Source organism: Rhea americana, unplaced genomic scaffold (assembly GCF_003343005.1).
Source record: "Rhea americana isolate MKP2758 unplaced genomic scaffold, rheAme1 scaffold_285, whole genome shotgun sequence".
In the NCBI taxonomy this organism is placed as follows: domain Eukaryota; kingdom Metazoa; phylum Chordata; class Aves; order Rheiformes; family Rheidae; genus Rhea; species Rhea americana.
The window spans coordinates 161,354-173,218 of NW_028186407.1; the positions used below are offsets into that span (position 1 = coordinate 161,354).

The 11,865-nt window shown below is 39.5% G+C and overlaps 1 protein-coding gene across 2 annotated transcripts in view; it reads right to left on the reverse strand.

Moving 5' to 3' along the window:
- Positions 1-7,176: 7,176 nt before the first annotated feature.
- MYO10 (myosin X) overlaps positions 7,177-11,865 on the reverse strand; it is a 175,284-nt gene continuing 170,595 nt past the window's right edge. For both annotated transcript variants that reach the window (XM_085308869.1, XM_085308870.1), the window contains exons 38-41: positions 11,542-11,662; positions 9,424-9,876; positions 8,876-9,067; positions 7,177-8,604 (exon numbers count right to left, since the gene is read on the reverse strand). In XM_085308869.1, the coding sequence (XP_085164995.1) occupies positions 8,494-8,604; positions 8,876-9,067; positions 9,424-9,876; positions 11,542-11,662 (877 nt within the window). In that variant the 3' untranslated portion in view covers positions 7,177-8,493. The remainder of the gene's footprint in view (positions 8,605-8,875; positions 9,068-9,423; positions 9,877-11,541; positions 11,663-11,865) is intronic.

The window sequence follows — 11,865 nt, forward strand, 5'->3', positions numbered from 1 at the left end:
CTCTTCATCATCTTTGAAAGGTCTTGGAGAACTGGAGAGGTGCCTGAGGACTGGAAGAAAGCCAGTGTCTCACTCCAGTCTTCAAAAAGGGCAAGAAGGAGGACCCAGGTCAGCCTCACCTCCATCCCTGGAAAGGTGATGGAACAGCTCATTCTGGATGTCATCTCCAGACATACGGAGGAAAATAAGGTGATCAGGAGTAGCAAGCATGGATTCACCAAGGGGAAATCCTGCTTGACCGATCTGAGAGCCTTCCCTGATGGAATGACTGGCTGGGTAGATGAGGGGAGAGCAGTGGACGTTGTGTACCTTGACTTCACCAAGGCTTTTGACTCTGTCTCCCATAACATGCTCCTAGACAAGCTCAGGTAGTGTGGGTTAGACGAGTGGGCAGTGAGGTGGATTGAGAACTGGCTGAAAGGCAGAGCTCAGAGAGTTGTCATCATCAATKGTGTGGAATCTAGTTGGAGGCCTGCAGCTGGTGGTGTCATCCAGGGATCAGTACTGGGTCTTGTCTTGTTCAACTTCTTCATCAGTGATCTGGATGARGGGACAGAGAGCCTCCTCAGAAAGTTTGCTGATGATACCAGGCTGGGAGGGGTGGCTGATACCTCAAAAGGCTGTGCTGCCATTCAGAGAGACCTGGACAGGCTGGAGAGCTGGGCGGAGAGGAACCTCATGAGGTGCAATAAAGTGCAGAGTTCTGCACCTAGGGAGAAATAACCCTAGCCACCAGTACAGGCTGGAGGCTGCTGGAAAACAGCTCTGCAGAGAAGGACCTGGGAGTTTTGGTGGACAACAAGTGGACCATGAGCCAGCAATGTGCCCTTGTGTCGGGAAGGCCAGTGATATCCTGGGGTGCATTAGGAAGAGTGTTGCCAGCAGGTGGAGGGAGGTGATCCTGCCCCTCTACTCAGCCCTGGTGAGGCCACATCTCGAGTACTGTGTCCAGTTCYBGGCTCCCCAGTGCAAGAGAGGCGTGGAACCACTGGAGAGAGTCCAGCATAAGGCTACGAAGATGTTCAGAGGACTGGAGCATTGAGCATCTGCCCTACAAGGAAAGGCTGCGAGAGCTGGGCCTCTTTGGCCTGCGGAAGAGAAGACTGAGAGGGGATCTTCTCAATGTCTACAAATACCTTAAGGGAGGGTGTCGAGAGAATGGGGCCAGACTCTTCAGTTTTCCCATGTGACAGGACAAGAGGCAACAGGCACAGACTGGAACATGGGAATTTCCACCTGAATAGAAGGAAAGCTGCTTTTAAACCATCTCTACCTATTCTTTCCACTTGGTTTAGTTCACTGTCTGTACAGAGTTACTCAACTATGGAATGAAAATGAAGAAATGATATAATATAGGAGTCCCGTACTGCCATATCTTCAAAGGATTAATTTTCATCTTTGAGGCTAAAATAATTTTGTCTCTATTAACAGCTATTACTGAGTATGGTGACTAGAAATATTTCAGTTGTGAACTGTTCAAAACAATACTTTAGAGAAGGAAATGCTTTGCAGCAGCTGTARACTTCTTGATGAAATTACCTGAATGTTGATATTGCTGCTTATCCAGAAATGTTTGTATCTGTTTTTTCTTTCTTTTTTTTTTCCCTTTCTCGCCCTCTGTTAGGTTATGCTTCTTTTTAACATCTCTGAACTCAAAGCTTTAACAGTAAAACCCAACAGCATGGAAGAGTTGTGCTTGTTCAGTTTTGCTTCATTTTTTTCTGTGATACAAAACATGATCAGGATACTGTGATATCCCTGCGTTAGATACTCCTTTTCATATGGTTAACGTGTGTGGGAACAATAGCAAATGTTTTTTTTCTCAAATGCAGCAAAGAACAAATGAATTGTTCCTTTCGGAATCCAAGTTTTATAGAATTGAGCTAGATGACAATATGCATTTCTGCATTTTGAGCTACATTTTGGTTGCTTGTATAATAAAGGCAGATCAACTTTAAACAAGAAATCAAGATCTCTCTGAGGTAATTTTCTATGAYGTGAGACAAATGAATTCGCAGAAGAAAAGTATATGTGGACAGGCTCAACCACTATGATTAAGCCAGCTAAGAAACCACTCATAGCATATATAGTTTTTAGTCCAGAAATTGTATAACATCAGGGTACATGAAATATTTATGCAACAATGTATAGGTGTTGTTCAGTACCAAAAATGTGATGTGTTGCTGGTCTTGCCTGTTCAGTCATGCCATATGAATGATTAGCAAGATTAATAGATTTTCATGGATCTAATTCTGGACCTAATTACTGTAATCTCTTATATAGCATTACCTATTTGAATATGTGTGGTAGAGAATCTATGACTTTATTGGTTTAACTCTACTGTTAGGTCAGCTTTGCCTGAGAGCAAGYCAAGCACACAGCAACCTTTCTAAATTTAGTGGTCACTGAGAGTTTAATGAAGCAAGTGCGTTTATATGGAAGTTGTCATTAGCAAAGAAGAATCAAAATCATTGGCAATCAGCAAATTCAGACATTTTACTTGTAGGGCGTGTAATCTAAGCCAATAAAGTAGTATTGTGGTTAAACTATGAATGTCTTAAATATTGGGGATACAAAAGTAATTGTATGCATTTCTTTGTCTTTAGATACAGGCAATATGGTGAATCCATTCTATCAAGATTGGGCATTTGGAACAGTGTTGGTTAAAAACTTCAGTTCAAGAGATCAAGGTTCTTAAACTGGGAAAAAGAAAGAGACACAAAATTGGGAGAAGTGGGAATGAAGGGAGTATGTTTGTTGTGTAAGTAGTCACAACTGCACRCCCAGTTTCTGTCAAGGAGAGTGCTACAAAATCTGCCTGGCTAAAGCTGCATGAGGACAGTAGATGTATCTGTGTGCTCTGCTGCACTGGGGAGGGATAGTAGCAAATATGTAATTTTACTTGACAGCAGAAGGCAGAAAAATGTGCCTTCTTTACCAAGGACAGTCTGTGGAGATGAGTGGGATGTTGGGTTTAGCGAATTGGCAAGCTCCTCTTGAGGAGGGAACTATGGTAATGCCTCACTAGAGAAAACTGGATTGGGGCAGTGTACTCAGAAGAAGGTGCCTAAGCACTGTAGTAGCATGGGTGGGGAAATACTCTCTGAGAGCATAAGTAGGAAAAATGTTAGGGAAGTGACCTCCCAAAGTCTTGGGAAAAGAGGGAATATGATCTAAAAATTGTTGTTTTGAGATACAGAAGATGGAAATTCTTACAAAAATAAGATGGGTGAAAGTGGTCAAAGGAGAATTTTTAGGCAGCCTTCTAATACAGATCACCAAAGTTACTTGTGTTTTCAGGATGAGCTGGAGATTCTTTTTAGATGTTTTCATTAGTGACTTAAGAGAAGTGTTTGCATGTGGATGAAATAAAATTAGGTAGAATAGTCATAAAGGAGGACTGCACAATTTTATGTACAGCAGTAAGAGAAATGAGATCTAACAATGCACAATGAAAAGTCCTATAGTTGGGAAAYAATTTTAAGAATTTCTGCTATACACTTAATTATCAGTTGATTAAATTTGGTCCTTTGCCCCCTTGTGTCATCTTTATCAGTCTAGAATTCCCATCAAGAATTAAAGGGATGTCACTGTGAATAAGACTAGTGAGATTATAAGATGCGGGTAAAGGACTTTCAGTTGATAAGAGTATTAAGTACTGCTGTATAAAGCAATGGTAAGGTGTTTAGAACAGTGTGCAGTTCTGACCTATTTTTTTCAAAGAACTTGAACTGTAATAGATGCCAAAAGAGGCTATGAGGCTGATTACAGAGGATGGAGAACCTGCTTTTGATATTTATTTATTTTTAAAAAAATTATTGAGTAATCTTGCAAAACAAAGCCTGAAAGCTGATGCCCATACTGATTAGAATGTATTAGAGGAGAGTAGGTAAAAATATGTACATTGGGGGGGGGGGATCTTAACATAGAAATATTGTGCTGGAACAGGAACAAATAGTTTGGTCTCAAATCAACATTAGACAACAAATTCTAAAAATAGGTCTGTCTACCGAGGGCTTCAGGAACAGCTTTCTAATCAGGGTAATACGAGGAGTAGTCTAAATAAAGCAAAACACAACATCCCTCTGTCTTCAACTCCATAGAAAATGTATCAATAAAGGGGTGACTATTCAGTTAAAAACTTGTAACTTTGGCCTGTGAAGTTTGACTGATCATTTTCTTGATATTCCCCTTTCCAAACTCTTTGAGGCTTAATTTATTTTTCACTTTTTTCTGAAGTATTAGTGATTGGCCAAAGCTAGAGATGGGTTGGATGTTGGGATGTCTGAGGGACAGCCTGAGTGTCTAGYACCTTGTCCTGATCATGTGTGTGGTGGACAGAAAGAATGAAGAAAGGATTTTGTCTTCCTTTTGCTACTCCCTGTAGTCTTGTGTAYGTGTTCAAGTACGGTTGTGCCAACTGCACAGTTGATAGCTGTATACCTGTATCTGATGGAATGAAATATAGTGGATTTCCAGTTCTGGTCACTTTGCAGAATTACTTATATTCAAGACAGTGCTGTTATCTTTGCTTGGTAGTCTTCTGTATTTACTTTGCAGACCTGTAAACGATAACCATAAACGTCCACAAGCAATGAGAACTAGGGTCTATCTGTATCAGAGAAGTTGCCATTGTTCTGCCTGGATTGCTGTAAGACAGATGTATGCCAGCATGATTTGCAGTTCTGTAGCACGTCTGGTAGAATCCGTACTGGTGTAAACCTGTGTGTTTGTTTTCACTATATGGCTCAGAAACTTGGGGCTTGAAACCTAGGTCCTGATGCAACACTTTCTGGGGTGAAACAATTTCCTGTGTATAASTTGTATAATTAAGTTTGTTAAGAATTCTGGCACCCTTACAAATGAATGTATTTATATTAGAAGGCACAGGGAAAGTGCATGTTAGACTGCAGCCTGAGGGCAGAAGTGGAAGTGAGGCATGGCCAGCTTTTAAGGGATTTGGAAACTGTGTAAGAATCATACTTCCCTTGCAGCTGCTGCATTACTCTGCACCCTGCCCGGGCCGATTGCTAGGCTTGACGGAACCGTTTCTGCTGATGAGGGGCTCAGGTAGTGTTCCTGCCTGGTGGTGTCTGGGGCTGCTTGCACCATGGTTGCATGCGACCAGGGGCAGTCAGTACGTGCATACCCAGGGTGCTGGCAGAGTCAGCATGGGAGYTCCACGGCGGCCCAGCAGACAGGGGCGGGCGCTGAGGCGTGTGTCGGCTGGTGGCAGGGAAACAGACCGGGAAGTGCTCTTAACTSTTCTGGAGAATATGAGTGTTTCAAACTTTGAAAACCACAGACTAGTAAAATTACTCTCCTCTCTAGTAGAGTTGCATCAGGCGCTGTGTTTGCTCTAGAATCTAGCATCTTCGTAGTCTGTACTTTGTGACTTCTGATACGCTCCACCGGTGGCAGTCATGAGCCAGCACCAAGCCCCAGAGGGTTCAGGAATTCCTAGTGCAGCCTGCTAGCTTATACTCCATCACCAAGTTAACAAATAAAGGCTGGAAAAGTGAGAATAGAGCTGCTAGGGGAACGTGTACAGTCCCTTCTATTTCCATTCTTTCTTCCTTAGGTGCTGTGAGTTCTCATCAAAGACATTAACTGATATTACAGAACCAAGGATCTCTTGTTTTAAGTGTCTCAGTTTTCTGGTAGCACTCACTACAGCAAAGAGTTTAACTGAATCTGACTTGAAGTCTGAAGGTCTTCAAAGGCAGACACACAACCCAAACACACTAAGACAGCAGAAAGCRTATCAGTTGCAATCCTATAACCTGTCCAGAAGCATAGATCTACTCTTTTGTAAGCTGTGGTAAGCTTCTACAGGATTCTCCATTTTTCTGAAAACACATGCCTTTATTTCAAACCTAGACTAACTGCAAAAATATATTCTGATATATAAAGAACGTTTCTCTTCTCTGTTCAGATAAACTTGACTGCTACTGTAGCAGAAGAGATCATATGCAAGAAATGATTTCTAGCTCTAACAAGAAACATCTTGTATTATTGGAATAAATCTCTTACTAAAACCCCTCAAAATTACAAGAATAGATCATTTTCTAAATCAGTGTTTAAATATTTTATAACTTCTGGGACACTATTCTCATGTCCAAAGCCAGGTTTACATGTTAGGCAATATTAATTTTGATAAACTGTACATTCTTCCATGTGAGTATCAAAAATTACAAATGCTTATTTACCTCAGTAGCAGTAATTGAAAGGAGGTGTGTGGCACATTGGCATGAATGAAGAGAAACTCTTAGATATAATTACAGGCTGTTCTGTGCGTTGACTGAGAGTGAACATACCTCCCAATGGCTGGTAGCATTCACAACTTAATTAGGAGGTAATGAAATGGGACCGGAGATGTGGCTTCAACTTTGGATGGTGTGAGCTTGAACAATACTGTCACCTTATACTCCTGTTTTTTTGACCAAATAATGATGACTTCATGGCAGGGACTTCTCTGAGCATATTTACAAACAGCACTTGGACAAAACTCAGCTTTGCTGCGTAGACTTGAATGTGTACATACTGTCATTCCAAGGATGCCCTGCTAAAAGCAATGAAGCTCTTTCTAAACAACTTATATATGGAAAAAATCAGAATGGTTATAGTCACAGATGCTGTATGTGTATATAATATATTCTGGAGTTACAGAAAGTGTAGTTCTATGTCCTTTTTTTCCTTGAAGAAGTTCACCTTCAGAGAGGAGGGAAAAACATGAAATATGGAAAAAAAAATAGTAACATCATTCTTTAGCAAGCCTTAGGGACTGAGGAGAGCTTCATGGACTGAATGAATAAATATATTTGCCAGGAAGATTATTCATCCTATGAACACTRTGTGCGCTCTATGAGGACAGCATATGTTGCATATGGCTAGTAAAGACAATCTATCTAAAATCAGGGCTGCACAAATAGCAAAATCTTTGCTTACACATTGTTTGTGGGGACTCAGCAATTCTTCCCTTCTATTGTTTTAGTGTTATTAACACACATCACATTGTCAAGCAGATCATTTTGGTTGCGGATGGGAAATCCCCCATTACTACATAAAGCAGATGCATCCTTCAGAGYAAAAGCATATGCAGCTTATGCTATGTTCCTGTCTTGGCTCTTAGAGCTATGCTAGAGGTCCAAGTCAATATAAATGTGAAACAAGTCATACTATATACAATATTTTCTTTATTGCTGGACTTTTAGTAAGTAGGCACAATTCCTTAAAGGCTTTTTTTTTTTTTTTTACAGTAAGATTTTGGGATTTGTGTTTCTTTTTTCCTCCTCCTGTGGACAAAAAGATACCTTTGATCGAAGTTTTGCTTTATCTTACAGTATTTCTGTACAAAAACAAAAGTAAAAAACCAGCTTATTACTAGCTGATATCTCCCAAATTATTTACAGGTGTCAAGAACCTTCATTAGGCAACCAGGTAGAAGACAGCAGTTTGATTGTATTACTGTGCATTCTCTAGTAAACTCCAAAGGGCTCTGACCTCTTCCAGGCAGTTTAGGTTGGGGAGTCCAGCTAGAATTCTACAAGAATAGTGTCTTTTTTAAAAGAAAATTTTAATATTAAAAACTTACTTAAGCTGACATTATGGAATATTGAACTGATAATTGTATTTCCATATTAGGGTAGTCTATAAATATTCTCAGCTACATCTCTCTTTATAATACAGCAGGTACAGAATGCAGACTTCTGCTACATATATGGTAATACATATTTGCAATAGTAAATCAGTGTATGAAAATTTCGGAATTTACTTGTTAATAAAACTGCTTATAAAGTAACCATACAATTGTAACAACTATACCTCTGAACTATTAAAATGTACAGAAAGACTGTTTACACCATTGCACACTTATTCCCTTTGCTTCAAAAGACTTGTGAAATACAGATTAAAATTAGTCCAATTTTCCTGTCAGCTCAAATATGCACACACAATGTGCATATCTATGGAAGCAAGGGGAAACAAAACGTTGGCATCTGTAAGGAAGGCTGCCAGCAGCTCCCAAAAAATATACCTCCCTCTTCTTCCCTCCCCCATTCCCACATGTATGCAGGCCAGTAGGTTAGTGCAGAATGGATGAACTTTGTTTTCAGTGTTTTGATTGGAAAAAAAAATCTTATTTTTTTAAAAATTAGCAATTTTAGGTTAATACAAGTTGGTTTTAATRTTGTAAGGCACTTTTACTGCTTCTGTTGCAGTGGGTCAAGTCTTAAGGAATTTTGTTGCATAAACTGAAGATAATAATGCTTTGGAATTTTTGAATGAGCCAGCACTTCTAGTATGTGACTATTCCAGCTGATTTCTTTCCCACCTCCCACCCTGTGGTCTTTTTAAAAGAAGGTTGGAAAGTATTTTCCTTGGAAATTCTGGTTCTTGGTTAGMTTGTTAACAAATGCGATCAGTATCATCAGGTCGTTTTGAGGCCAAGCAGCGGTAAGTTCTATTTAGAGCACAGTGGACTTGGTTTTGTTTTCACCTGGAGCTGCCTTGACTTCCATGACTACTCACTGATCGAGAGGTGCTGTAGCGCTTTTTCACAATCATACTGATATAGGCTTTCATCAGCTTTGCAATGTCAACAACCTGAAAAAGAGTACAAAGAGCCCAAAGCCTTTAGTAAGCTAACAGTGTGTGAATTAATTTCGTTACACAAGAACAGTGTAAAACTGTTGAGCTTTCAACAAAAGCTCTTACTGTTAAACAAATACAACTACTTAAAGCTTCTCTTCATCTCACTACCTCTTCACTTTAGCTTTACAGGGGTCTTGAATAAGTTTGTAACATTTGCAGCTATCACTTTAATTAAAAAGTAGCCTTGACATCAGCACAAGATGACAAAACTTCTTTCTCTTACCTCACTAGTCTCAAAAAGCAGTTCTCTTTCATCCACCACAATTTTGTAGGTGTTGGCAAGCGGTGCACCAAAGGACAAGATATGTTCATACTGAAACACTTCTAAAGGTCTTCCTTCCCCGCGCTTATAGACAGAGACTGCATCAGCACTGACTCCAAGCCATAACTCTTGTGGAAAGCCCCCTTCTTTACACTGCAGAAAAGAATGCAAATTAACAACAAATGGAATTGGGTGAGTTGCACAACACTTACTGTTAAAATCCATTTCTGTACTCATTTAAAAAGAAAAAAGGTTGCTTGTCCATCTTTGAACATAGCCTTTATACATCTCCTAAACTGATATGCAGCTTACAAGCTAGTATTCAGTTCCTCTGATTTTTATGGATTTAAATGGCTACAGTGTATCTTAACTGTAGTATCTTTTAGTTTGTAGTATTTAATTACATCAACTCTCTGAGCACTGTGATTTGGTATTTAGGAAGCTACACTGGAATTTAACCACCACCTTCAGCAGTATAAACTAAGTTGTGAGTGCTGAGGAATTCTTACCTCTACGTCAAACAATGTTGACCCATAGCCAGGCCATTCCTTAATCAAAGCCATATACTTTGCCATAGCTTGCTCCTGGTTCATTCTCTGCAGTTTTTTCCATTTGTCAATAATACTAGTCCTGGAAGCCGAGACTTCCTCTTTGACCCACATGTCTAACATCTGATCCTCYTCAACCTTCTGTTTGCTGATGGAGCCACTGCGGAAACTCCTCCGCAGCGTTCCTTCAAGAAAGCTGGCTCGTTTCTTCTCGGCTTTCTCTGTTGCAGTAAAGGTTTTGGTGGACTGCGTAATCCGAGACTTCAGCTTTTGCAAGGGATAGACTTCCTCCATTTCTGGTATGGTGGTATGCAGAGTGTAATCTCCCTGAAGGTACTGAAGACGCAAAGCTGCAAGGACCTGGAGGGTTTCTTCTGGAGCAGGATAGTGCCCTCTAATCACTGCTTCATGAGCCTAGAGAGGGGAAAAACATAGCTTTTTATGTACAAACTCAGTCTTTGAAAGGATAGAAATAAAAACAAGAAGCAAGTAGATTTACTGCCAGATAGATCCATGATTTGAAATAAATGATCCACTAAATAAATCAAGCATGGTAGGTTGGTTAGTCAGTAAAACAGGGCTTTCTACAAGAACTGCAAAGCAAATGAGGAACTTGCTAAAAGACAATTCCTGCTACTAGTACAGCTCCTAGGAACTGGAATATGTAAGAACCAACTGGGTTACTAAGAAGGAAAAGAAAAATTAAAGGGGAGAAAATCAGGATCTAAAACACCTGAGAGTTAAGGGGGTGGGATTTAACATCATTGTTAAAGGGACATTAGGAAGAAATGGATCTCTAGACTTACTTTCTCTATTAATAATCTGTCTGTGAAAACTTAAGTTGCTAGCCAAATGAGAAAAGCCCTAGGACAGCTTCAAAATAAACCTCACTGAGGGAAAACAGTAAATCTTAAAAGGGATTTAGATAAAATTAAAATGTTTATATGGCATAGCTGTCTGGAGCACCAAGGAACTGATTCTGAACTAAGATGACTCCTTCAAATCCCAGTTCTTTCTTTGTACACCCATTCAAACAGTAGTGTGCTCAGGAAGGAGACTTTTGGTAGATTGGTGCTGTAATATGGTGCCCTAAGTCCTCAACTGAGGACAAGAAAGCAATACTCTATTACAGCCAGGGTATTTCTGATCCTGAAGAAAGGAAGAAGGCTTCATTCATATATACATATACATATATATATATATATATATATATATATATATATAAATAAAGAAATGTATGTAAGTTCCTGATTATATCAGGCTTGCTTATCTCCAACTCTTTCTAGTGGGTACTTGAAAGAGGCTGTCCACTGGAAGTTTTCTTAGCCATTTGCAATATAGTAGAAAAGGAAGCAGTCAATCTACAGCTAAATGCCATCAGTGAGAATTTCTGAGTAACTACAGCACTTCCTATAGGAGGAATCCAACTGCTAAGGCATTTAATTTTCATTATAAATTTATTTCACTTTTAAGTTTTGCAATATGGCCTAGTTCTGAGTTCAGCACTTTCATTAACTGGATTTTGGCCTACCATAGCTATCTTACAGTTACTGCTAAGACCTTACTGCTTTGTTTTATTATGGTGCCCATGAAATCCTAATCAATTTTTGAAAATAGAAAAGCCACTGCCTGATTAGTTGTGTGCAGTTGCCAATATGGTCTCTAATAGTTTGCTTGACAATTACTGTATTTTAAAATATTTTTACTTTATTTCTTGCAATTAAGTAAATGGATTCATAAGAGCAAAATTAGAAGCAGGTATTGTTATTTGCTTTCATTCCAGATATAAATTATCCAGCTTAGATCTGGTTAACCTATCTCTCACAGCAATACACAAAACAATTCACAAGTAAAAATGTACTTTAATGCACAAGCAGAAGGGTCAGAACACTAAGTAAATCACATTCACTTAATTTATCTCAAGATAATCCTATTTTGACCAGTAAACTGCTTTCTTTGCATTTGCAGCCTGAACAGTATGTTTAGTGAAAACATAACCAAAACTCTTCCCATGTTATCTAAATCTCTTGCTTTTCCCCTCTTCTTGAAAACTCTTCTCAAGAAAACCTTGTTTTTTACCTGTTCAAACATAAAGGCAAATTCCACACTGTCTTTTGGGACGTTTTCTGTGTCCAGGAAACAGTAGAGCTTGAAATAAAACTTCCAGTGCATCTCACTAGCTTCAGCAGAAGCAGCAAGCCTACATGTTTGTGCAGGGGCAGGGGAGGAGAGAGACGGGGAGAGAGAGAGAGAGGTGGAGAGAGATCAGATCTGTGTAATCAAATGTCTTTCTGAATTGACAGCTGAAGAATCTAAGCTTAGCCTTGGCTAATTTTTTGTTTTTGACACCAATCTGATATTGGTGACAGGAGTTACTTGTTTTCATCGGTATATTTTACTGAT